At 42.8% G+C, this 27,508-nt stretch overlaps 2 protein-coding genes across 16 annotated transcripts in view; one reads left to right on the top strand and one right to left on the bottom strand.

The window, feature by feature from the left end:
* Positions 1-11,191, bottom strand: part of Nagk (N-acetylglucosamine kinase) — a 25,883-nt gene extending 14,692 nt beyond the window's left edge. The window contains exons 1-6 of one of the 3 annotated variants that reach the window (XR_016290174.1): positions 10,233-10,691; positions 9,482-9,566; positions 4,954-5,052; positions 4,449-4,590; positions 3,817-3,927; positions 1,402-1,514 (exon numbers count right to left, since the gene is read on the bottom strand). Coding sequence is in view for 2 of the 3 variants with exons in the window: in XM_089578885.1 (XP_089435011.1) it covers positions 1,402-1,514; positions 3,817-3,927; positions 4,449-4,590; positions 4,954-5,052; positions 9,482-9,566; positions 10,233-10,258 (576 nt within the window). In the remaining variant the exon portion in view is untranslated. Of the gene's footprint in view, positions 1-1,401; positions 1,515-3,816; positions 3,928-4,448; positions 4,591-4,953; positions 5,053-9,481; positions 9,567-10,232; positions 10,693-10,746 lie in introns of those variants that run through there. The other 2 variants (XM_089578886.1, XM_089578885.1) reach the window with 2 other exon arrangements.
* Positions 10,964-27,508, top strand: part of Scgalpha (sarcoglycan alpha) — a 25,001-nt gene continuing 8,456 nt past the window's right edge. For 2 of the 13 annotated variants that reach the window (XR_016290172.1, XR_016290168.1), the window contains exons 1-10: positions 10,965-11,621; positions 11,723-11,815; positions 11,921-12,063; positions 12,140-12,212; positions 12,308-12,506; positions 14,414-14,594; positions 16,670-16,884; positions 17,040-17,054; positions 17,118-17,261; positions 23,249-23,523. Coding sequence is in view for 4 of the 13 variants with exons in the window: in XM_089578883.1 (XP_089435009.1) it covers positions 11,564-11,621; positions 11,723-11,815; positions 11,921-12,063; positions 12,140-12,212; positions 12,308-12,506; positions 14,414-14,594; positions 16,670-16,884; positions 17,040-17,054; positions 17,118-17,261; positions 23,249-23,321 (1,194 nt within the window). In the remaining 9 variants the exon portion in view is untranslated. Of the gene's footprint in view, positions 11,622-11,722; positions 11,816-11,920; positions 12,064-12,139; positions 12,213-12,307; positions 12,507-14,413; positions 14,595-16,669; positions 16,885-17,039; positions 17,055-17,117; positions 17,262-23,248; positions 26,991-27,508 lie in introns of those variants that run through there. The other 11 variants (XR_016290169.1, XR_016290170.1, XR_016290173.1 and 8 more) reach the window with 11 other exon arrangements.

The raw sequence follows: 27,508 nt of genomic DNA, 5'->3' as shown, positions 1-27,508 counted from the left end.
TCACTCTTCTTAATTTTAGCTAGAATACTGTCAACTTGCAATTGTAATTTATGCTACTTCCTCTCCTAATAGCATGAATTAAGATCAAGTTGAGCACGGCAAGCGATTTACCTTTACGTCGATTTCTGCGCTGACCTCAATCTCATCTCATACATTTTGATTAGCCTTCAAGTTCAGCATCAGTGACATACTTTTGTTTTGAGAGATATCAGTAACCCACCATCCACTTGCACATGGTGTGTGCCCATACCAAAAAAATAAAACAGAGAGAAAACTGGACAATACTGAAATCAGAAATAATATTCATTAGCATGTTAAAGACCATAATTAGGACCCTTCGTTTCCTCTTACCCGATTCTTGCTCCAAAACGGATACCCTAATTATAAAGTTAAACCTGATTTCTACCATAAAATGCGCCTTCTAGAGAACATATAGTTTTCAAGTATGCTAAGCTGAAGACACTGCAAGAAAATCAGCAGATATCATTGTGCTTATTCCAGAGGAATATTTACAGTTAACTGATGATTTTAACAATCTTTTAATGCTTGTTATTGATTCAGTGACTTAATTTGAGAACAAGTTCAAAAAGCATGTTTTAAAAGCAAAAGGATAAAGCACAGATAGTGACAAGGTGTCTAATTGGAATCACTATATCAAACGCTACCAACAGTAATGACGCCCTGCTCCAAAGCTATTGTGCGTTTAAAATAGCTTCTGCGATGTTGAATATTTTCGCAGGGTATGAACAAAGGCAAGCAGGTCTTGCATTGATGTGGAAGTTTTGCGCAGGAGGTGGTAGTGCACATGACAAAATAATTGTGATAAATGAGAAAAAAAAAAAATATCTGGCTTGGTGAAGTTTCTTAGTGCAACCTGCCATTTCCATGCCGTGTACGAAAATAATGGCCAAAAAATACAGCATTTCAAGTCCTACACAAATACAAGCACTAACAGTAAATTTTGTCTTCTGATGTAAAAAATGGCCTGAAAGCCTCAGATTACGGAACTTTTGCTGAATAAGCAACCAAATTTGTACCTGAACTGGAGCACAAAATATATCTCGCAGTCAAAACAGAATTCCCCAAAAAATAAAACCTGAGAATGAAGTATGAAATGTGGTCAATACTTGTTTATTGACAGCGTAATTAATTCACAGAAAAATGCCACAAAAGGTTGAATGTAATATGAAGAGATAAAAGTGATAATCAAACACAAGAAAATGTGCATCATGAGGATCACACATGCAAAAACTGGTGTTTCAGTATTAGCGAAGAGCATAGAGAACATATGCATAGAAGAAACAGTGAAAATAAAATACTTTGCACTTAATTCGCTGTTTCTTCTTATCTTTGAGCTAAAGGATCATAATGCCTAGTAGCCCTCATAAATTGCATGCTCACCTGGAAATGTTCCTTGACAAGCTCACGTATTTTCTGGGCGCTATACTCAGGAGGCCGGAAACCTTCATCTTCATGCAGCACCATTTTGATGGCTTGTATTGAAATAGTAAAACCTATTTTGATAAACAAAAACAAAAATCCTGCTGGTTATTGAAAGACAGGCAGTACAGACTCTGCAGGCACCTTTCGTTTCAAAGAAAAAAGTTGCAAAGATCTGTATTTTGCTTGCCATGCTTGCCATTAATGCCTTTGCACCATAAAACAAGAAATGACACCATCAAACTAGCTTATTTGGTTTGCTAGCATAAAAAGTACTGACAAACAAGCTTTCCTTCTGATCTGTAGAGCTATTCAAGAGTGGTTGATAAGACAGAGTTTTCCTTTGCTTTCAATCTACTCCAACTTCAGAAACTCTCCCAAACACATGGTGCTGAAGACTTGGTGACTGATCCCATGGATGCAATAAACTCAGAATGACCTGACACCTTTCTAAACAACAACAAAGCATTTTTAATTCAATTTTTTTAACATTACCCAACCATAGGGCACACAATTTTAAGAAAGGTGCCTTAAAACGGCTGGCAAACAAGACAATGACAGGTAGCTAGCTGTGCCCCTGTGTAAATAAACTTAATACAGAGGGCATCCCACATATCGCCAGCAAGAGTTAAAGAAAAAAACAGTATAGTTTAAGCAAAAGTATACAAGTACTGTTGGTAGTCATGCAAGACCAGCAGAAGCATCTTTGGCTTAATACTAATGTACATATTTATATTACAAAGCTTTTAAACAATTGGATATAGGCAAAAGAATAACTGGAAAATTGTAGTAGAGTGTGAAAAGAAGCTAAAAAGGATAGAATTTCTAATAAAATAGTCTCACATTGAAGTTTCTTTTTATTTCAAATGCTATGCTATCTTATGCTATGCTATGCTATTTTAAATGCTATCCCTGTCACCCTCTTCCTGTCTGTGTTTCTTTGTACTGTATTCCTTTGCTGATGATGAACCAACTAGCCCAAGAGCAAACTTTAATGCAGAAAATTTTGAGCTTCGTTTTTCTGATTTAACGAAATTCTTACAGAGTCATCATGATACGGAATTTATTTCAGCACATAGCTACGGGTTGGAATTTTCAGTTTTTTTTTTTAAATTCAGCTATCTTTTTGGGGGTATTTATTTCAAACCAGATTGTTCTTTTCTTTTTTGGGGGCGAATATTATTTTCCCCAGATGAATTATTACTTTTTGCCGGTGATATAATATACTATTTGTGTGCAGTCAAAAGTTATCTTTGCATTGTTCTCAGCCTGAACATTCAATTTACTAATAATTAAAACAAATGTTTTTTAATTACTGGCAAAGCACTTATAGCTATGCTTACAAAAGAAAATGCGATTGTCAGTAAAAGAAAGTCACGGAAGGTAAATAATGGAACTGTTAGACAAACATGCAAATGAAAGTTGACTTCTAAAATCTGGATTGCCATGTTATCACTAGGATGAGCATGTAGGCAGAGCGTCACATGGTATGCACGTTGGCAACAGCTATGGATTTGCCCCTTAACTGTCGCATTGGCAAGAACATGACACTTTTGCTGCGACGCTTATGCATGGTTTCGAGTGTTCTTACATACAGTGGAGAAACTTCCTCAACACAATAACTGCCCTTAGTGAGCGATGACAATGAGCCCTATGCTAGCAAACGAAACTTGGCGATGATGTGGAGCCTCCCAGTCTGCAGAGGTGTGTAGGGTAGTGCAACGCGCCTCCCAGTCCAACGGTACACCGTTTCACTATTCCCCTAGCTTCCCTAGCTTTCCTAGCTTCCCTAGCTATTCCCTAGCTTTTCTCTTGACTGAGCACAACTCCAAGTCGATAGTCAGCTAGCTACAGCGTGGGGGCCAGAACACATGGGCGCTGATGTGCCAGTTACACGCCACGCCCAGTTGCCAGAACAGGTTGATCCCTGACGTTAGCACTTCTTGCTGAATGACCAATGAACTTGTGCATGTGTCAAGCACACGTTCTTTGTTGCACTGATGTCAATTGTTGCAACGTTGTACACTTCTGAGAAAATACTAAACACTGTTCAAAGCAGTGTTTCATATCAATGCATCATGGAGTGTACCTAAGCATATACAGAAACGAAATGACACTGTTGGCTTCGTTTTATGTTAGTATTCCTTTAACCTTACTTTTCAACCATTATAGCCATCCTAAGACAGATCTGGCCATAGACGTCCAGACCGGGGCTGCCAAAACAAATATGTCACCTATATTTTTCGCCGATGAAACTTAAATATCACAAACGAAATATTTGTCGTGCTAGTGAACCACCTTTGCTCATTTTTAATTTTTTCAGGTTACCAAAAGGTGCTGGTGCCAGTTTAAAAAAAAAACACACAGAAAGCTTACCAGACCCTTCATCTCCTAGTATATGTCCCCAGCCTCCACATCGGTGCATTGACTCATTTGGGTTGACAAGCAGACAGTTGGAGCCTGTACCAGCTATGAGAACCACACCTCCTGCAAAAGTTCCACTTACGCATCAGAAGAAATAAATATGTATTTTCAAGCACACAAACAAAAAGTCTGGTGACAAACGCACTGCAATCATTCTTATATAAAATGGCAGAAGCTTTCATGCAAGCTTTTTTAAAAGGAGCAAAAAGTGAACCTAAAGCAACTATGATTCGGTTTTTGAATTGCATTAACTGTAATAAAGTGCATTAACTGCAATATCTCCTATTGCTTGCACCTGTAGAAAAAAGTGAGACAAGTTTATACTGATGCCAATACTCTTAGCCAGTGTCATTTTAGGTATGCAGCCAATGACAGGCACCTTTGCATTACTGACCAGTCACAGAAGGGCTTCTTGCATTTTTTAGCTGCATGCCTTGAGTGCCATTCTAATAATCAGAACACCTAGGCTGAAGCCTGTATAATAAAAATGAAGATAAACAGTTTTGATGTAGACATGCACTGACACACTAATATTTCTTTTTCAGTAAGGAAAACGGTTTTGTTCGCACAGCAGAGCTACTAACCATTTGGTGTCACCGTCTTGAGAGCCCCAATGACATCACTTTTTACCAATACAGATGAAGCAATGTCTGGATGTTCCTTCAAGATGAGATCCTTCAGAGCATTATTACTTGCCTCCTCCTCACAGCCACTCAGACAGAGACTCTGGAAAGTTCCACGGATCGCTGTTTGCAAAAATATATAGCACATCATCCGCTAATATATATCAACACTGTCCTGATTTGGCTACAGCACATCAAGTATATTACCTCAATAGAGAAAGAAAAAGATACCCCAGCTGTCTTCCTGTTCTGCTACTAGCTTGTACTACTTTCTTTTTTTTTTTTGGATAAGTAGGTCGGCAGGATGCACATATGAAAGGAGTAAAACTAGCAACAAGATAAGCTGAAAACAGCTAGTAGGTAACAGCAGAATTTATCAGCAAATAAAAGACTACATTATACAGCCTATGGCTACAGCATAGACTTGTCCTGCTAGAATTAGTAACAACAAACAAGAAAAACTTACAAGTGATGCAAGACGGACTTCTTCATTAAGACCAGCATTTTTCTTGGCAGCCAGGACAAGTTCATAGACACGGCTCTGGCATTCATTCATTCCAAGCAGCTAAATGAAATAAGAGTAAAAATAAAATAAAGTGGAATATAAAAAAATGATGTGAAAATTTTTGGACATCAGACACAGCAGAATTATATACAACGTAAAGAAATGTGACATTTAGTTAGTATATTCTTTTTATTTAGCTTGGAAAAGCAAGGTGAGGCCATGCTACTAAATCTGATAAAAGGTAAATAAAGGATTCCAACGATATATTAGGCTTTTACCATGATTAAATGGCACATTAAATGCCATTCGTCATAACAAGATGACCTATAATGTTAACAAGGTCCACAGTGTATAGGACACAAAAATACAGTTTCGATTTTGTGGTTTCATTATGCAAGTGGCTCAGAATATGTACATGTTCAAATGTGAATGCTTGCATAAAAGCGTATGTGAAAGAAATAACAGGAATTTAGTGCAATTATTTTCATGCAAAAGCTAATTATACATTTTTGTCCACAATGAAAGGTGCTGTAATGCGTCCTACTCTCATATTTTATAGACAGATGATCAGTAAGTCAAACAGCAGAGCATAAAGAAGCAGCAATAGGAAGACAGAAAGGCTTGCTAGAAAAAATGAGCAAACAAAGGCACCTTGCTTTAGTGCCAGTGGTTTCATAAGACATTTTTTTCAGATACTGACACCATGCTAAAGCCTCCCATCTTGTTTTCCTCTCTTTGTAGCTTCATAGTCATGTTGTTAACAGCTGCTGTTTGTCTTGTACTCATGCTGTGCTCATGTCATAATATTTGTCTTGTTTTTTTTTTTCATACTGTTTTCGCAAGCATCATGCTGTTCTTCCTTTTATTGTCTCACTATGAAAGCTGCAAGCAAGTACTGATGTTTTGGTATTTTTGGTTGCTTCAAAGTTGTTTACATAGCTCCTTACATTACGGATACGAATGTTTGTCCCTGTCCTGTCACACTTTCTCATTTATGCATTTGCATGAGTATTTTGTTTATTTATTTATTTATTCAGTATTATTTGCTCCCTTGCTAAAAACAGGTGCTCGCCCAAGAAAAATATGTCCTAAAATTTCACTGCCTACAACCAGTGGTGTAGGCAGTGACCTTGCAAAGAAAATAATTCGACATTCATTTTGCGCACTCTGAGAGTCAGCAACTCTACCTGCTTTATTATCCACATAGTAAGTGTGATCCCGTGCCCACCAAAGTCACAACAATACAGCACTTATGAGTGTGCACAGCAGCTCACTGCTATTTACTGCAGGAATGTTTCACTGTAGCTGGAGCACTTTGAATAAACAAGTGATTGTTCTAGTTCACTCCGGTGAATACAGCAGCTGCGGTGAGGTACTATACCCATACCAAGGGGTAGATAGCAAAAGAGGTGCACCTTTTACACGACAGCGTATACAGCTCGTTCGGACGAAAAGCCTTTGGCGTCGTAGTAGTTGTGAGCACCGCATGTCGGAATAAGACGTATCATGTCAACCATTTGCTGCAGAATTTTCCGGATGGTGTCATACGATTCAGCATTTCGTGCAGCATATACTTACTAGTTAGGTTAGAACCTAGCTCGTGGCAGGGATTCGAACCAGCGACCTATAATCGGGGGCTGCATATCAAGAGTGGCTCGGGTGTCCACCAAGATAAGTAAGACTGTTACTGCGTCATTTCCTTTCCTCCAAAAACCAATTTTCAATTAGTCCTACAGGCAAGGCATCGCGCCGAACGGACGATGGCATTCCGTGGACTCCCTGGCAGCGCTGCAAGATGCTGTCGCATTCTGCTCTTAAAGGCGAAGCTCAAGCATCCTCCAAATTTCCTTTTCATATTTTATACTTGAAGTTCAAGAGGTAATTATCAGGTGTCAGCCATTCGAAAATTGGGTAGATATTGTTTTTTTCTTTACCTGCTCAACAATTCGACTTTTCCAAGTTTGTTTTTCGAAATTTGGGAGGCAATAATATTAGGTGTTGCAGAACTTTCGCAGTTCATTTCGTGCCCAAACATTCACATGAAACCAGGTTTTTCCTGCATTGTTCCACAATTCAGACTTTTTTTAGGTAATTTTCATACAGAGGAGGACTAATACGAACACTTACATTGCCATATATGGCATAAAATATCAAAATTCTATAAACAGCCGTAAAAGCTATATGATACTATCTAACAAGTTTCCTTTCTTTTTTTTTTACAGCTTTCCTCCACTTTCCAAGCAATCTGCACTCTTAATGTTTCTGTGCTTGTCCCAGATACGCTCACCTTTGTATACCTATTTTTTTTTTTTCTTTATTGTGTCACGGATTCTCTCCGTGTAGGGGGCAGAGGTAAAGGCAAAATGCCTGACAGAGCCTCTGCGCCCCCACAGTTCAAGGCAGCATAACGTGTCATTTACACACATATTTGCTAAACATTTTTAGCACACAACAGAAAGCAAAAAAAATTCAGTTATTTAGATCACATGTCTTCACAGCATTAGTTTTTCTTGAACATAGTATATTTTAAAGAGGAAGAAAAGGCATAAGCAATACGTATTATGTAATAACAAAATTGGCTTGCATCAGAAGCCAATCAAAGAAAAAGAAAAACCACAATTCATTGGTCCGAAAAATAAATCGCATTTGCAGTAAATAGATCAGTACACACAAGCATTTCAGAAAAAAAAAAACAAGGTTTAGACTGATGTGTAGGGTACATGCTGAAACAATGGCAAATATATTGTACAACCGAACAGAGAAATAACATAACATAATATAACATAAATAATAGAAATAACATAACATAATGCAACGTAGCTGAGGTTACATGTGTTATCAGGGATGAGCGCAAGTTAACAAAAAGAGAATGCAATGTCACTGCCCACTAATAGCTTTTTACAGTTCTTTTTGAAGTTGTGGAAGGATTGTGTGTATTGTACATTAAAGTGATCACTGTTTAATATGTTAATTGTTTGATAATTCAATGTTTGCCTTCCGTAATTAGTTCTTGTGGCGGGCTTGAGATGGTGTGGTCTACGTATTGGGTATGAAGTGCAACTGTCTACGGGTATTGTGTGCAGCCTATTTTTATAAATCCACTGAAGTAGTTTGAAATAATAAACTTGATCTGCTTTAAGCATGCTGTGTTTAATGAAGAGCGGTTTTGTTCGGAGTCCTCGTTTGTCACCAATATAGTTTTCACACATTCTCAATATTTTCTTTTGTATCATGATTAGTTTGTTGTAGTTTGAAGCTGTCGTAGTTCCCCATACTAGAATGCCATACTAGAATTTTAACAATCTTAACACAATCTTCTGTTGTTACAACCTCCATGTGGCAACCACAACTGCTTTAGAGCAATGTAGGCTATAGTAACAGCTAATATAATAACGCCAACATATGTTCTGAGGTTTAGCTCCTGACAACTGTTGGACCTCGGTTAGATGCAAAGCCAGGTCTCGAGGGCTGAAAGGATGTTAAATGACAGTGACAAGGATTAGATTAATAATTGATTGTAACAACATACCGATGTGGGCTAGTTGATGTACATCAGACATAGATTCACCAGCGAAAGTACGAGACACCAGGAAGAGAAGAACACAGGACAACGTTGGACAACACAGCGTTGTCCTGTGTTCTTCTCTTCCTGGTGTCTCGTACTTTCGCTGGTGAAGCGCTGTAATAACTGATTGCAGAGACACTTCAGAAAGAGGTTTAGTGTAACTGGCAGTTTCTGCATAGTTCCTCAGTTCAGCTGCTTACAGTAGAAAAATACATTTCAGAAAGGTGGTATAAGTCAATTTTGTTATAATTCCGCACAGCTGCAGAAACCAGGCAAATCAGTGTCGGCTGTCAATGACGGGCTTTAGTTACACTTCACAATCAGTGAAGCACGCAAAGAGGGTCGTGAAATGTAGCAACAAGCAAAATATACTTAAAAAATGCTGTGACTAAACAGCAGTATTTAGGAAATTTTTCACAAGTCAGCATTAAACAGCTCATTACTGCTATAGCTACTTGCATTAAAGGTAAAGACTTCCATGAATAAGACACACAAGTCAACGTATACAGTCACCAGTAAAAAGTTCAGGTTAAAATCACTGACATATTTAAGAAAGCCAGGAATGTTATCTAGTGGCTGCAGTGACTAGCCTGCCTAAAGGTGAAGAGTTTCAAGCCAGAATTCAGTTCAAACAAAGGTTAGCAGTCTGTGACTTTAACTGAGGGCGATTTCCTACTGTTCAGATGTCACCTTCTGCAGCAGCGCAAACGCAGAATGCGCCTGTATCGCTGTTCAAGATCAGAGTTCAGATTTTTTGGAAGGAAGCCAAGTGTTTCAACTAAGAGGCTTCTAGTGAGTTCCACTTGCTTAATCTTTTGGGGTGTAATGAATAGAAATATAGAAATGTTTATAGCAAAAAAAAAAAAGACAATATGTGATACCATTATGCATAGCGTTCTGGTCAGCGAAGCGAACAAAACATACCCAGTGATTCATTGGGCGGCCTTCAGACCATCCGAGGACTTGTCCTGATTCATCCAAAAGCACAGCCTTGGATAAAGTGGCCCCCCTAAAAATGTCACAAAAAAAAAAAAAACGTGCAACAGTCGGCCAGCCACAGTCGTCCTATCGACTGCATCAAATGAGCGCGAAACCAAGCTTTCTCAAAGGCCAGATGTCGTGTGTGACGTGACGTCGCCATAAGTAGCATACAGCTATGATTTTGCTATGAAGATAACGTTACAGGCCTGGCGTTTATCCGTACCCTTTGCCATTAAAACCAGCTAAGGATAACGGAAAAGGAAATCCGTCGACTCCCAGCACACAAATGGTCTAAGCATTCCTGTATTCGAAGAATGCACAGCACGCCTGAGAGGCTCAACGCGAATTTCCCGCCGACTGCAGCGCGCAGAGCCAAGTGGGGCGCAAACACACGTGCCTTCTTGACCTTCTGTCAGCGTTATCTTAAAGATAAGTAGCGACTAGGAATGTTAATCGCAGAACACAGAAAGCGCCACTGTGGTTTCTGCACACTTCTAGCGCTGCAAGCGAGATACGTGAAACGCGGTCGCATTCTCGCCATGCAAAGTCGTGCAGTGCTCTCATTCCGGCGCGTCGGAGCTGCTTAGGAACGGAATGTACTCAAAAATCAACTTTCGGAAAGCACCACAATTGCTTAAAGATTTGGTTGAGCCAAGCAGAGCGAGATTATTAAGCAAGCTGCTGATTAACGTACCCTTCGACGCCTCCGTAAACCTTCATCGCTACCAACCAATAAAAAACAGGGCGACGTGGTACGTGTATCCACAGGTGTTTGGTTTCAAAACATGAAACAAAGAAAAATGTTCGCCACGGAGAAAAAACGAGAGTCGAAGTAACTGGCTGCGCACTACACAACCACCTGCGGTTTTTTGGTGTGATATGTGCCTTACAAAGAGTGATGCAAGGCTTGTATCACCCGCATTGCTCGCTTGTATCACGTCGTGACGTTCTCTGATAACTGCACGATTCATGACGCATTGGCCAACGGTATTGGCGAGAAGCGTTTGTTCGATAAGTTTGTTTACTGTGCAACCGAGTACTTTTTTTTTTTTTCGCAGCGAACACACCACTGCCTTCCACTGCCTTCCGGAAGAGTTATAATTACTTTGAACCCGTCGGTTGAAATATCATACTGCACCCCTTTCGTCATTTCGTTCATTGAGCGTCCCTCAAAATTTCATTAAACTAATCCACCCAATTCAATTTACCAATAAAGGTGAGCTGCGAATGAGGACGCTCATAAAATCAAAAAGTGGTCCGTCAACATAACGACACAACCTATCACGTTACAGCTATAACAGATGTTTTATGGCATCAGCTGTCCTGTACTGTTATCAGCAACGTTTTTAGATTAGGCATGCGACGTATCAGTGCCATGGAGGAAGGAAAATTGCATTGCAGAAGAGGGGGAGGAGGAATAAAGAGGTTGTGAGAGAGATTGAGGTCGATGGACTGCGACGGAGGCTGTTATCTGCCCCCGAACTGCAGGTTCCCACCATTTTTACACTCAGAAGTGCCTCCCTGAAGTTGTTTAAGCTCGAATTCTGACAAGCAAAATTTTAAACATTAAAGCCGCCACTGAACGGTCGTATTCGGAACATTGCAATGTAACCCCCAACATCTCCGTGATCTTCCGTGGCAGCTGCTCCATCTGCGACTGTAAGCAAGTAACTCCTTGGATGGTCGCTAGGGGGCGAATGAGCGGGTAGAGTTGGTAGAGTGGGTATGGTGGCTGATGATGGTTCAGCTAGGTTCTAAAGCTAGGTTGGCGCGGTTAGTTTTTGCGGTATAGCTTACCGAATGATGCGGTGATTGCGCTGCGCCGGTGGTTAGGAAGGAAGACGTTGTAAATTTCAGTGCCATTAACTTGGCAAGGCTAAGCTTCCGCATCCAGAAACCTTGTTTCGGGCAGTCGTGAACGAGCCAATCGATCAAACAGTAGCACGTAGTTCCGTACAGCAGAGCTGCTCTCGGGCTTCCGCGCTTCGGACGCATCCGGAGGATAGAGTCACACAATACAGGACCATGTCGCTGCTGCACGTACTTGTCCCTGCCATGTTTTTGCTCAGCTGTAGCTGCCTGGGTGAGTATTGTGTGCCCGAAGTTGCTGCGCTACCCTCTTAATATGTTTCAAAAGTTGCAGTTATGAAGTTTGTTGATCGTTGTTGGTGCTGCGTTGTGCAGGTGCTAAACTGCAGGATTTCAGAAACCAGGTGCTACAGACTACGGAAGTTTTTCACTTTTATATCGACAAAGGGATGTTTGACGCATCAATAGGTACGCTCCCATGCTTAGAATTGTGGAAATTGTGTTTTTAAATAAAGCATCTAGCTTTAGATGTACAGCTGATTTGCTGACATTTTGTGTTTTCACCTCTTACAGATAGCTATGGGTACACAGAATTTAGAGCAGCCTTGTTAGGAAAGCCAGACCTACCAAAGTGGATGTTTTTACGACAAACAGGGAATTCAAATAGGGCGCTTTTGTATGGCTCATATCAGGACGACGGAGAACTCAATATTGAGGTGAGTACATGTGTCCTTTAATGTGTTTACACCTGAGAGCAATACCTGTTCTTGGTTTATTTGTGCTCACTTTAAGGTGTTTGCTATCAACAAGTACAACTACAAAACGTCTCTGCGGGTCATTAGTCTGCAAGTTGAGAAAAGACCAAGTGAGTTTTGTCTTTTTGTCTTTTCGCATATATAGCCGTTAAATCAGATATATAAATCTACTTAAGCTTTTACTTATCACATTTTTTTTTTCCAGGAGAAGCACTTTATGAGGTAGAGATGAAGTTCTTAAATCTTAATATTGAGGACTTCTTTGAGGGGGATTGGCTGTCTGACTTGGAAGATATTTTTCGAGATCACCTATGGAAAGAAAGTCCAGAAATCTATGTCACCAAAGTGGCCTCCGTGGTGGATATTGGAGGCAGGGTACCAGTGAACCCAAAGGACAAAGAGGGGTAAGCACACTACATTTTTAACTTTGAAACTTGTGGCTGATGTTGTTCATACTACAGCATCCCTCATAGCCCATGTCACTTTGTGACATTAAACCCCCCCATATAGCACTATACGTACCAGTTTTCGTTAATTTGAAATTTTGAATTGTTTTATTTATTGAGCAATACTTGGTTGGACCAGCAAAGTTCTGTGGGGGCTTATGCAATGACTGCATGTCCCACTTTTATCAGAATGGCCCCCAAATATAAAAAAGGGTGTTAGAAAAATTTTCTTTAGTAAAATTCAATACTGAGTTGAAGGGGGGGGGGGGGGGGGGGAAGGAAGGCGGGTGCAGTGGCCCTCCTAGTAGACATGAGGAAGAGGAGCGCTAATTTTATACCATATTGTTCCCTGCTACCCAAAGAAGACATGAACAGGTGCTACCATAAACTTTGGCACCCCCTCCTTTTGTGGAAGGACCTCTGCACGTGAATGGTGCAGATCTTACTGTGACTGAAAATGTTATGTTTATAGACTGTTGAAATTTATGCAAAAAAGGCCTGTGATGTTCAATGTATGTGGCATTTTCTAAGCAATATGATATTTGAAAATATATTTTTTTTTTGCTCTCTGAACATATTAAAGACGCTCTTTAGGGGGCCATGAAGCGTGTTCCTCAGGCGCCTATATTTTTTAGTTTTTTCATTATTTTCCTCTTTTCCCAGCGTTTCTAGCATGTTGGCAAATGCAATGCCATGTGCACCCTGGGCAGAGTCTGTGTTCAGGGCTTCCCATACTGAGCCAATTGTGCTTGGGCACATTTTTTTTTCTTGGCAATGCACTTGTGAACACACACTTCTCTACTCTTGGTAAAGGCGACCAGCCAGTGGCGATGTTCATTATGCTTTGATAGAATGCACATGAACCTGACGAAATTGTATGATGAAAGGGAGATTGGCAGAAACACGGGAAAGTGCAGAGAGGGGTATTTCAGGGCTCCATTAAGGGCATTGATGAGCACTAGCAAAATACAGAGAGGGACGAACACACAGGACGAAGCGCTTCGTCCTGTGTGTTCGCCTCTCTCTGTATTTTGCTAGTGCTCATCAATGCCCTCGAGGATGTATTTCCAACTAGCCCCAGCAGTAGCTCTTTTGGCTCCATTAAGGCATCTGTGTTTTGGAGCCTCATCTTTTGTTACTATAGCTAACAGGTATAGTAGCATGGTATAGTTTAATTATCGCGGCTGAGTTATGCAGCTGTGGAGAAGCCTAGCATCTGTGCCAAGCAGGGCTATGTTGCCTTCATATAATGCAAAAGGAGCGGAGACAGAGGAAGAAAGGAAAGGAAAGGGTTTGAGGTTAATGATGTGGTTGTTAGGGTAAGAGGAAAATTATAAACCCTTAGGCTTAGCATTAAAAAAATTTTTAAAACACCTCTTGACTTATAAAACAGCAGAGGCCCGTTCATTGTCATGAATAATAATATGAGCAATGCTGCTAGTCTATCAGGCTTTTACAAGAACATTTGTTTTGTTTTGGGAATTGTGGCTTGCAATATTTAACAGCTACTGATTGATGCGTTGGTTGTCTGTGGTACATGTGGCATGAATTGCTCTGCTTACTCCCCACGTCCACGAATGAAATAGTTATAGCATTCAAATGCTTTCCTGAATGAAATATTTTCATGTTGTTGGCCTTTGAAAGGCAGTTATTGGTGGTTGTCATTGGAGGAGGCTGTGGCTGTGTATTGTTGATACTGGCCTTTGTATTGTGTTGGAGGGAAAGCTTGCCAGTTCTCTGGGTTGCCAGAGTTCTTGATCTTCTCATTAGAAATTATTTTAAAACCTTCACACATCCTGTCTTTGGGAGCCCATTGTCATCAAAAAAGTGTTGTGTATATTTCATGGAAGTCACCATTGTTTCAGCATAGTGGTGCGTATTGGAGGGACAACCAACTTCTCTCAAGAGTTGCGCACTCTAGAAGTTGAAGCCAATCAACTGCGAAACAGAGTGTCTTGTCCCCGGGACTACAAGCGAACCTCTGCAGAGTACCGCTTCCGGAGTAGGAGCTTTCTGCCTGACTGGTGTGGATTTCGGCTGATTACAGTGAGTTATTTGTACTTACTCTTATAGTCCTTGAAGGGCCCTGAAACGCCTCCTTGTTAAAGGTGGATTTATCTTTGTGTGTGTGCGCGTGCGCGTGTGTGCACATGTGTGCATGCGCGTGTGCACAGGGCCTTAGGAATTCTAAAGCCATGGGAGATATGGCCCAGTGCATTTTAAATAGTTTATCAATGCATTTTTTTCTTGCCTTCTTTTTTGCTTTCCTATTCATAGGCCGTGACATATAAATAGTGGCCACAAAGAACCACCGTAAGTCAAGTGCGCTCACAGTACAGTGACGTATATGCTGCTGCATCATCTGCAGCAACGAGCATGGCCGTGGATGCGGCTTCATCGTTGTCGTCTTCACCTGCTCACTTCTTGCATAGTGAACCAGCTCTGGAATTCTCGATGCTGATTGCCCAGGCGTGACACACAACCTTGTGAACGGGGGCAAAAAGCTTTGCAGCACTTTCATGACAGCAGCCTTTAAGAATTTTTGGAACTAGGAGTGTCCACGATTCGCTGAAGCCACACACAGTGCGCATCTGCGTGATAAGGCCAACACAGCTTACTAGGGAGCACCAAAACAAGAAGCCTATTTCAGGTGTGCATCTTTCAGTGTTCAGAATGTGGCCACTCTTTTGTCGTGGCCCAAGCTGTTGTTGGCAATGGTTTTTGGCTGTGCAGTAGAACAATCACAAGGCTGTCTGAGCAGCTTGGCTTCGCTATCAGCAATGCAAAGCATTACTATAGAACAGTGCAGTGCCTTGTCGAGTGTGGTTGACCACCTTGCACGTACCTGTTCTCTGGCATTAGCTTTCTGCTGCAGCAGATGGATGCCAGATGATCGTGTCGTTCTGCATACCTATACGTGTTCATTCGCAGTGAAGCAGATGCAGGCAATTCCGAAGCTCAGAGTGTTGATGAACTTGCAAAGACAGGTGTACAGAGGTCTGATGAGGTGCTTGCAAAAGACTAGACAAACTGCTCACAGTGCGTCAGAGCTCTTTGATCATACTACTGGCGAAAATCACCAGGTCCATATAGTTTATAGCTATTAGATTGTGACGCCAGTCGTGGTATTCAGATATCCTGTCCCAAGCTGGTTAGATAATTTTACAAAACTTCTGTTTGGGCTAGATGGTGCATAGCTTATTTTGAAACGAATTTAAGCGCACAACAACACGCACACAAGAGAGGAAAGACACAAGATAGCGCCTGTCCTGTGTCTTTCCTCTCTTGTGTGCGTGTTGTTGTGCGCTTGAATTCGTTTCAAAATAAGCTGGTTAGAGTAGTTGTATAGCTGTGAATGGCTTATTCCTTTGCTGATAGGAGGTGCCACTATCTATTAGTCCTCAGGAAGTGGTCTCTGGTTCTGGCCAGATTTTGGTTCAGGGGTTCGTAACATATAGGGCTAAAAAACTGTCGCGTGGCTTGCTTGCTGGCGCTATTGTTTCTTGCCTTCTGTGAGCCTAATACAAAACGACACTCTGAGGGTCTTTGTCACACTTCTGTCGATATTGGCAGGTCCAACATGGCGTGTCTGCCGACTTTTTCAAACTTAACGTCGTTTTAAAATATCTGATCATGAGCAGTGAGAGCTTTTCTTGTGCCTGATTTACCCACTTGTGATATCGGGGTATTGTGCCATTGCATAGCGCATCATAATTTGCCAAGCATGTGCTGGAGGTGAAGGGAAGAAAGGATTAGCTTAATTTTTTTTTCCCTGTGAACTCTGTGTGCTGTTTAGGACAGTAGCATGTTCTTTGCTGGGCATGTTACTGTGCATTCTAGCTCTGGTGTGCATCTGTTTGCTGCACCTTGATGGTGTCTGAAGCTGTCTGTAGGGAATTTTTTGTTCGAGTTATGCTGTCGCTTGTTGCTCTAAGTCTATTTTCTTGTAGTGAAAATTTGTGAGGATATCTGATGTGAGCTTTTGTTCCGTGCACTTTGGAAGTTGGCTCTTAGCTACAGTTATCCCAGGACAGCTGCCTCAGCCAGCATGCTTGTAACAGACAAGGTCAAACCATTTCATTGATGTTTTGCTAATGCTTGCTGCTTTGTCCTTGACACAGCTCCCTGAGCAGGTGGACGGTGAAGGAATGATGCAGCACCAGGACGCTGCCTTCTCGCCCATCCCGCTGGAAGAGGACAGCTATGACCCGCCTGACATGGGCCACTTGCCGCGAAGGGACCTGCTGGCGGACTTTCTGCTCTCCCTACTGCTGCCAGGTTTCATCACAGCCATGCTCCTGAGCACGCTTACCTGCTTCATGTGCTGCCAGCACGAGTGAGTAATTCTGTGCACTCTCCTGCTCCGGCCAAAAGAATGACTAATAGGGCTGCACATTTGGCCTACAGTTTCAGTGTAAACCAGAAGCACAAATTTTTCGACACACAGCCCTTCTTTCATCTTTTTTCCTTCTGTCTTTTTTTTCTCTCCAGGGAGGAGATCCCAAGGTAAGAGAGTGGTTGCTGCACAAGTGCTGTGCCTGCACGCTACAGTCAGTTCCCTGCGTGCAGTTCGCATCTGGAGCAGCACAGTTCCATTGAGCGCGCCACAAATGCCCTGCGCCAGATGGCCACCAAGCGCAACCTCTCATCGGCGGCTTCCTCCAGAGTCCACTCCCGAGCTGGCAGCCCCCTTGATGCCTCTCTTCCTCGGCCGTGCGTACTGCTTTCTTCCAATGCTTTTTTTCATAGAGATTAGTGGCATGGGGCAGCATACTTACAAAGAAACTGAAAGAATTCCAAGCACAGGGAGACAGTAATACTATAGCAATTGCAGTCACGCTAATGCTGATTAATATTGCAGGTAGGAAATATTGCAACAGGAAACTGAGGGCTGTGAAGAAAATTTGTGGCTGTGTAGCATGTACAACTATGACGAACTGTACCACTCTATATTAAAGGGGTTGTGAAAAGAAAATGAAGCTGCCCAGTTTTAATTTTTACTGCTTCCATAAACATTAGACATGCTGATTTCGAAAAATTTCGTCTCAATATTCAGTCTGCATTTAATAAAGCCCGTTCGAAATTGCTGCCTTTTTGCGTTCATGAAACGACCATGCGCCGCCGTCGGCCGCCACACGCACTACTCGACTACGTCATTTTAAGACCTTCAGAAACGTATAGAGATATCTTCAACTTTCGTTTGCCCTAAAATAATAGCTTTATGAGAAATTCAGAAAGTGAAACAAGGTTTTCCAATTATTTGCACGCGTAATTGCACTCTGTTAAACTGCAGCGCGTGGTCATACATCAATCACTGACCTGGGACCAGTTTCGGTTTCTGTTCTGCTTCTCCATCCTCCTTGGCTTCAGTATCAGCGGCTCGACATAGCCTTGCTTACGTGAACCTATCTAGGTGGTGTTCCTTGACAGCGGTGGTTTGAGTCAGAGAATCGAGCTGAGCAAGGCCAGCCCATCTCGACGACTCTCTGTTTACATGAACTCGATACGAACGAGTCAGCTATCGCGGCGCGCATCGGTTCCGCGCTTTTGTTCTTTGCTGCAGAAAAATATATTCCAGAAGCGTGAAGAGGGTTAGGCATAATTTGCAGATGGGGCTGCGAGTCAACCCACCCGTTGCGATAGAAATGAAGACTCGAGTCCACGACCGGGTTCGGAGGTTCACGGTCGGGGCTCCCGCAGGCAGAGGTGTCGCGGGCTCTCGGCATGACTGCTACTTGCCGGGCGCGCGACGTGCCATTGCGAGCGGCGTAACAACGACTGACAGCAGCTCGCCGCCTGCGCCCAACCGATGCCAATGACAGGCCGCACGCGGCGCGTCGCACTGACAAGGGGCAGAATGCGAGCGCGCAGAGCGCCAGCGTCATAATGACGTGGGGGCGCGGTTCTCGGGGCCGGCCTATCAGCCTGGATGCCGGCCGCCGGCGTCAGAAAAACACGCTAGTACTGTTTGTTCACGCTCATAACAAGCACTGGAATAGATGAATGCCAAAAATGAATCATTTTTGAGGATCGTTGGCTGATGCCAAGTTGCTGGCAGTATTTAATTCGGCGATACAAGCAAATTTCATCCCATGACCGCTTTATTTACTGCCTGGTCGCCGCTCGCATAGCTTGCATTTGCTAGCTCCGCTGGCGTCGCGGAAATCGAGCATATCTTTATTTTATTATGGGACAGGTTCACAGTTAAAGGGGTGACGAGAGTAGTACCTTTTACAGCGCTGACCAGTTCCGAAGCTCCCTCAGCTGAGGTATCGATAGTATCGATGCAAAACCAGGTAGGCTTAGCGACGACCAGGGACTCCGGCAAGCCTCGCAGTTCATCGCCCGGCGCGTCCGCAGGCGGCGTCGTTGCCGAAAGCTCGGCATGCTTCCACTGCTCGAATATAACAGGCAGCCTTTCTGACAGCATTGCTGTTTTGTCTTTTCTGGTGCGAATGTGAAATACAGCGATCGAGTCCGCAGGCTGGCCGGCAAACCTGGATCCCGTCCGCTGGCGTCATAAAAATGAGCTAAAGATTTTTCTTCACGTAAATAATAAACTGTGGGGGCAAGAAGTGTGGAAAATAGATCATTTTTGAGGATCGTTAAACAATGCCGAGTTGCTGGTAGAAGCAGCAACTGTAATACGAGCAAATTTCTTGCCACAACCGCCGCTCAGCTGCCGCTGCCCGGCCGCTGAGTCCGGCTTGCGCGCCTGGCGTCCGGTATATAGCTCCGCTGCCGAGCGCACCGCAACAATGACCATATTTTTTGTTGTGAGACGATGCTGTTGACAGTAAAGCGATGCCAAAAGCAGGCATTTTATTATAACCCAGGCTACTTCCGAAGCGCTGTCCACCGCGGCGTCGGTGCGAAACAGGCCTAGCGACGACCAGGGCAGCCAGAGAGCAGTGCAGATCGTCTCCCGGCGCGCCTGCGTCCAGCGCCGTTGCCGAAAGCGCGCTACGTGGGCAGGCATGCTTTGTCGCCACCCGAGTACAGCCGGCAGACTTTCTGATAACATCGCTATTTTGTCTTTTCTGGTGCGAACTTCAGTAGCCAAGCAGCGCGCAGGCGCTGGTGTGCGGTGGCAAAGTGTTATACCGGATGTGGGCCGGGCATGAGTCTAGCGGCGCAAAGATGCTTGCCGCTCCGTGTCCCTGCTTGCAGTAGGCGGCAGTTCGCAAGCGGCGACTGGTGCTGCGCACCGGCCAAGTTTTCGCACATTTGTTAGCTTGGCAGCTAGCAGACTCCATTCTGAGCAGACGACGATGCCACATTCGAGTCAATATGCATGCTGTAACCTCGGTCAACTATGGCTAAACAGGCCTCGCTACGCCGCCATGTTGTGTTGACGACAGAAGCCTCTGATTGGCTTCTTAAAATGACGTTTCTTGCGAGTTGAGGGGGACGCGCGCTGGGAAACCGAAATTTAGTTTTTTCCGCTATTCAATCAACCCGGACGATGAAACGAACCAAGGTATACTATAGAATGAAGGGTCAGAATTCCAAATACGCACGTCGTTCAAAATTTTCGGAAAACATTTCACGACCCCTTTAAATGATGATATACTCGAGGACTTCAGATGTACCAGCCGTTATTCGATATTGAGGACAGCCTTTATTAAATATTGCAGTCGAAAAATCTTTGGCTGTTGTCAATTTGCTGGGGCAGCAGCCATCTTCAAAATATTCTGAAATCGGTGCATAATCTTCAGCACTAGAAAGGTAGCATTCTGTTACACGAAGTTTATTGTATGGAAGGTCTGCTGTTTTCTGCTGCCTTGAATCAGGTGGGTACCCTGCTTTGGCTTAGTGGCTATGGCATTTGGCTGCTGAGCCCAAGGACACAGGATGAGATCCTGGCCATGGCAGCCACATTTCGATAGAAGTGAAACGTGAAAACACCCGTATGCTGTGCATGCAACCATGCGCTAAATAATTCTGTTATAGCCCATGGGTAGCCTTGGAACATTAAACCCCACATAGCATACCAATCGGGCAGGAACCTCACGTGGGAGCTCATAGTTTATTGGGGTTTATTGGAAATTTAGAAGGTATGTATTTGAATTGCTTGACTAATACTAATACTTTAGGCAGCTGACTGCAACAAGGTTTGCCTGTAGCTTTGATTTCCTTGTTGTAGTGTCCAGAAACTTGTAGTTGTCTGCTGTAAATTCACATTTCTTGTGGCCTTATATTTTTTAGTTGTTTGGAATTAAAGAAAATTTGTTCCTGAATGAAGTTGCTATTTATTACTTTCATAGTCATGCAAAAAGCAGTTTTGGACCCCTGAAGCTTATTTTTTGTCCTCGCAATTGTTTATAGTGTACTGTCGCTGCTGTCATACTTCAGCACCGTTCTTCTTTTTGAACACTTTGTGCTTTGTATGCTGTACTCTTCATGCCTGGTGCAGCTTCCTCTGTGGCAGGCACATTTTCCTTCAAGGAGGATGTGTTATACTTTGCATGCCAAGACAGTTTGCTAGCATTCGTGAAGAGAAATGAGAAGACTGTTGTATTTGGTGGTATGATTGCTATAGCCTGGTGATAGTTGGGAGTGACTTGTCATGGCTGCATTGTCAGTGTTGCCACTTTGTTGCACACTCTTTAGATGACATTCTGGTGTGAATGTCAAGCCCCTCAGAAGCATAAATTTTTCGACATACAGCCCTATTTTTATTGTCCAGCATATTATGAATGTCTGTGTTCTGTTCTGGCTGCGAGAACTGTGTGTTCGAGGCACTGCTTTGTATAGGGGAGTAAATGAGTAATTTAGAGCATATGCATGTTAACGAAATAGGCTGATAGTTATCAGGAGAGTTATAACGAGGGTCGACTGTATTTACATTTCAAAATGGCAGTAGTAGTTCATTGCATTGAATAGGAAGCATGTAAGAACTGGCAGGTATGTACGAAAAATTAATTCAGTTCTTCACACAACTGAATGTGCAAGGAAAAAAAAAATAGCTGTCAAGTCTGCTGCAGTTGAAAAATAAAAAAATGATAGAAGTTTCCCATTATCTAACATGTGATGCAGTTTCATTTGTAGTTTCATTCGCTTTGTGTGTTAAACACTGTATTTTCTGAAAACAGACAGGCTTGGTTTCTTTCTCAGAATTGCTTTCTTTCAACATGTGGGACCACGTGCATTATGGGTTAACATCGACTCCAAATTAAGTTGTGTATTTGACCAGGGCTGAAATGCTAGGTTGAGTGTAGAGTTTTCAGTTCTAAGTGAACTGCGTGTGATGCCTGTTAATGTCACCCTGAATGTGTTTTTGAACATGGCTTTTAAGCAGGCATATTAGACAAAGCTAATTTTTTTGGTGGTCACCTAAGCCAAATAATGCAAGCTTAAACAAAGCATGGAATCTGCTGGTCACAGCGTGGTCTAAACCTCTTCATTTATTCTCACATCGCTCATGATGTTGAATACAATTGTTCTCTTCTACCATGCTGCTTCATGTTGTCGTCCTTGCCCTGGCATTGCTCTTTTGCTTACGGGAACAAAGTAACAAAGGGCAATGCTGTAGCAAGCATATTACAGAGAAACTTTTGGGAGGCATTATCCTGTGTGGATTGTGCCCAGTGTACAGAGCCTTACTGCACATTTATTAATGCAGATTCCTTGACTGCAGCGTCTGTTGTGGCAGAAAGCCATTTTCATGAGCAGCCTTTCTGAACATTTTTTTGTGACCTTGAGAGATAAAGAGATAAATTTTGCAAAAATATATTGCATTTTAATGTAGCTCAGAAAACTACTGGATCTAGTACAAAACCTAGGTTTGCGTTTTTCAGCTGCCACGTACAGAACATTCCCTGTAAAGAGTCCTTATGCAGGAACAAATGCATCGCCCCCATGCAGACAAAAGAACAATGCTTACATGTATATGTTTATTAAAAATAAGATTGCTATGAAAGCATCTCTGTTACCCCATAATTACAAGTGTGCATCCAGAACACTGTTCAACAATAAACCCCAATCATTCAGGCCTTTGCTACTGTGCTTTGAGGCTAATTGTCGAGAGTTAGGAGGAATATTAGATTCCCTTCAAAATATTGCCCCAAGACATGATACACTGTCACCATCTGTATGTGGCCTCACATTAACAAACTGTCATAAAAAGCGAACACCAGAAGAACGCATATTACAAGGATACTTGCTCTAAAGGAAAAATGTGTGAACTATGCAGTTCTATACGGCTCAAAAACACCAAATTATGTTAGAAGTGTTGTAGTGCAAGGTAACTGAAAAAATAGCAAAGCTGCTAAAGTGTGTATAAATTTTTATGTAGCAATACGCAAAATTATAAATAGGAAAATTTAAAACAGCATAACCTGTACTAATTTCTTGAGCCTACTCACAGTGCTACAGTCAAGAAATTCAGTTGAGCTCTTCATAGGAAGCGATATACACAACGTTGCTCTTGTGTGAAATTGCACTTGTCTGTTTGTCGTAGGTTTCAAAATGACACAAATGTCTTAAACAAGCTGTAGGTTTTATAAAGTGTTGCCCCTTTAACACATTTCTAATCTCATGTTTGGTGCGTGGTTATCTTAGCTGTTTATGTGCCATGAAACCAAATGCACAACACACAACAAAAAAGCAGCCGAATGGGTTTAAGACTTTCTTTTATTTTATTTTTTTCCTTTTTGCTTGGACTGATGCTTCCATTTCTTGTTTTCTGCTTCGCTCAGATCTCGGCAAGGGACACTCAAGCTTCGGGCGCTCCCGCCACCACCTTACTCCGCTGCTCAGAGCGATGCCTAACTCTGGAGACACAGCCTGGTAGGCATTTGACGGCCTGGTTCATGCCCACTCCCAACCTCTCTCTCTGTAGCCGATGCCATTAGCGCACATTGGCAGTTGACGGAAGTCTACTAGTTCCTCTCTGACCACAGCTGCTGTAGCTGGATCCTCAGTCCAAGTCTCCTATGGTCGGCTTGCACGTTGTGAATCTCCATCAGAAGAGGTAAATGCATCATATGTTTTGGATTTGCAGTTTTCGTTGTAGTGATGGGGCTTCACATTTTGGAAACTTTGAGCTTTACATTGTAGCTGATTGGCTTCTTATTTCTTTTGACTGGCAGTTTAGCCAAAACCATCTTTGTCCTCCAAATGTGTAGTCTTGCTTTTCTTTTCTTAATCATGTTGTGGTGACATGGCAGTTTAATGCGTGGTTTACCTTTTACATGATGCAAAGTGTTCCTTTTTCTTAAAGCTGCAGTTAATTGGGCATTTACTTAAATGTTGGGCATTAAATTAAATGTAGGTTTTTTTTCTGATCATGGAGTTATTGCTATTAATTTTTTGTGATATTCTTTTAAGTCCACAATTATTTCTTAAAAAACCCCAGTACTCTAGTTTTATTTATTTTTTGTTCAATTCTATTTTTTGTTCAATATCAATTCTGATTTCTTCATTATACTGCTGACATGGTTGATTCATTTCTGCTGAAATTAAAACCGCAAAGAAAAGATGTTAGTGGTAGCTTAATATGCAAATGTTGCATTGCTCAGGGAGAGATGTAGTTATGCCTCATGCAGCTAAGTTGCGTACTCAATCCCTCTGAGATTTTGCACAGAGATGGCATATGGTTTTGGGTTTTGTGTAATGTCACCTTTGGGTGTAGTTGCCTTTTCTTCCACAAAGTGCATCAAAGTACGCAACTGTGTCTAGAAATGCTGGACCAAAATAGGAGAATTTTACAGCCCAAGATGCTGTGGCAGTCTCTGTTGCATAAAGGGGACTTTTTGTCTGTACTTTCACACCTGTAGCATCAGATGGCATTCCATTCTTTTAGTTCAAAGTTCATTTTTGGGGGAAGGAGGGAGGGGGGGTAGCATTGCTATAGACAGCAGCATATTCTTTTGTAAAAAGAAAAATGCAATTACCGTTAACAACTGCAATATTAAACAAAGCCCATCATCGTGTGCCACCTCTGTGGCATATGATGGGATGTGAACACAAATCAACAAATAGTTGAGCTAGAAATGTTCATACTTGTCTTTCCGAAAAATGCAACACTCATTGTATGAGCCACATCTTTGCAGCTGCTGTAATGCAATGTAGTTAGGTGACTAGGAGCATTAAAATAAATTATCGTGCTCTGTGGTGTACTTAATACTCCACAATAAGGTAGTCATAAAAGTATGCTGTATTCGGGCATATCAGAGATTAACTCCTTGGCATATATATATTTTTTTTCTTCCTGTTTGCCTCAGCAGTCGTACTTCAGCAGAGAACAGATGTTGAGGTCAGTCTTGGACACCGTCTTAGGTCTTCATCATCCTAAGTCCCAGAGTTATATGGAAAGAAAAATTCTTCAGACAAGAAAGCTTTTAGAGCTGTGTTGTGAAGTTCACTATTCGTGAGAGCATTGCAGCTTTTAAATCATTGTTTCCAGATTGAAAATGTGCCAAACACACTACAAAAAGAAGACAGGATTTTCATGGCTTCTGCTCTTTTGTGTCTATTTGAAGAACTTACTAGTGCACAAACCTGGCCTGTCTTTGGTGAGCACAGTGAAATAACGCTGATCTAGACAAGTGGGACTTGTAAGGAACAGTTGTGCAAATTCTCAGGGGAAGTGTAGTTCATCATGGAAGTATGCCAAGCCATTGGCTTGATTGTACAAAAACCTTGTATAGAAACAGTGTCTTTAGTCTCCATGAGCTTTAATGGATATAGTTTGTCTGCTGTCACCGTAAATCTTCTCTTATCGCTACAAGTATGGTGGCATGACGAGGTTTGACAGTGGAACTACGGCAGTAATGCCATACGTTGGGAGAGGGGCAAAAAACAGAGAAAGAGGGGTTGGCTACTTGGCTGCCTTCAAAATCGTTGATGTTCTAACTAGAACAGGGAGGCATGGTAAAGGCTGGCAGGCAAAAGATCATTCCTGTCGATAAAGCGTAGTGTAATTTTTTTATTAGATTAGTGCGGACTGCTACTGCTGTCTTTATCATTGATGTCTCACTAAAATCAGCTGACTATATTTGAATACTGTAGTTTGCTGTATTGTGCTATTCTGTATGTTGTGTGTTCTAGTTCCAAGTATGCATTTAGCGTTAAAAAGTTGCAAAATTCTGGTCTGCAGTGGTTTTCTTCAGTGCCTTGCACGAATTGCATTTTCAAGCTCCAGGTTTGCAAAGTGCATTGGTGATTGCAAGTTAAGCCTTCGGCTCCAAAAAGGAATTTGATAAAGTTCCTCACAGACGTATCTTTTCAATACTTTCATCTCTTTGTGCTGCTTGAAAATGGAATTCATGACTATAAATCAGCTCTGCATGTGATATGAACATATGAAGGACTATAGACACCTAATTTTATTGCGCATTTTCTTCTGTCAAACGATGCAGTCAACATTAGAATACAAGTATTACCGGGTGGTATTTGCCTACAAGCACTAAATAATTTACAACTGAATTTCTTCTCTCATGCTGTTTCGGTTTCGGTTTCATCGACCGAATGACAGCTGTGACGTCAAGTTGATGTTTTTGTCACGTGATCCACTAGAAAAACTGTAATAGTATAATTGCTGATGTGTAGTTTTAATTCACTAGGACATTTAATCCAGCCTCTTCCAAGACCTGGAATGACAAAAAATGACCTGTCAGCAATTATATAGCCGATTTTTTACGCTTCACAAGACCTACACACCAACTACCGTATTTACTCGCATAATAGGCGCACTTTTTTTTCAGAAAATCCGGCTCAAAGTTCGGGGTGCGCCTATTACGCGGGGTAAAATTTCCGGAAATTTTTCGACTCGCAAAATTGAACATACCGCATAAACGCACTCGTGTACGGGCCGCACCCTGTTTTCCCGAAGAAAATATTAAAAAAAAAAACGTGTAAGGGCCGCACCGAAACTTTCCATGACCCACGCGGGAATAGCCTTTGAAATGCATGCTTACAGGCCTCCGCGATCAGCTCCAGCTGCGCGCAACGGGCGCTTGATCGCAGAGGCCACACACACGCAAAGGAGCTTCCAGACGCCACCCGCGAAGGGCGCCCAAGGCCAAGCTTATCATCATCATCAATGTTTTCTTCCGCCGCGAGCGTCCACTATCTATATCGCCATCAGCATCACCAGCTCCAGGTTTTTTTTTTTTTTTGTTGCTATCAAGTGCCGGGATCTGCGGTAGCGCGTAGTTCATCATGGTTTGTGGCTTTGCTGCCGAGCGAGCGTTGCTGTTTTAGCTCGACAGACAAGCACCTTAATAGCTACATGGCTGGGAGTTTGGTCTCGAACACGGCAAGCGTGCGGCAGGTCGGAAACTCGATGTGGCCGAGAAGTGCGGCAGTTGCGTCTGTGGCGTGCCTAAATTTTCATACGTGACTCCGGGCACCGAGGTTTTCGCGGGCCTAAGTCGGGAACGTTTCCGGCTGGGGATGAAACTTTACAAACAGACGTTTAAAGTGTGAGTGCGGCTGTTCTACACGATGTCGTTGTACAGGGTGGTCCACTCTAAGTGCGAACACGGCTCCGCGTGGCCGCGCTCCGCGGAGCGCCAGCGGATCCGGCGCGTTCGCGCATCGAAACAAAGCCGCGCAGGCGCACAGGGGCCCGGGGGAGGAGCTTCGTGTCGTCTGCTACCAGCAATGCAAGCGAGGTGCGCGCCAGCGCTGCAGCAGACGACACGAAGCTCCTCCCCCGGGCCCCTGCGCGCCTGCGCGGCTTTGCTTCGATGCGCGAACGCGCCGGATCCGCTGGCGCTCCGCGGAGCGCGGCCACGCGGAGCCGTGTTCGCACTTAGAGTGGACCACCCTGTATGTGCTGTGGGTCCGCAGCAGCTGCGACGGCAGCAGCACTAGTGTGGACCAGTAGTCAGTTCAGCAAAAACTTTGTTAAAATAAAGATTGGGGGTGGGGGGCGGCGAGGCGTCGGCTTGCAATCGTGTAAATACAGTATTGATCACAGTGCCAAGTTCAGGGTGCGCCTATTATGCGCG

Source organism: Amblyomma mixtum, chromosome 3, assembly GCF_055824585.1.
Source record: "Amblyomma mixtum isolate Tamu chromosome 3, ASM5582458v1, whole genome shotgun sequence".
Taxonomy (NCBI): domain Eukaryota; kingdom Metazoa; phylum Arthropoda; class Arachnida; order Ixodida; family Ixodidae; genus Amblyomma; species Amblyomma mixtum.
The sequence above is the reverse complement of the archived record's forward strand: the minus strand, read 5'-3'. Positions and strand labels throughout refer to the sequence as shown.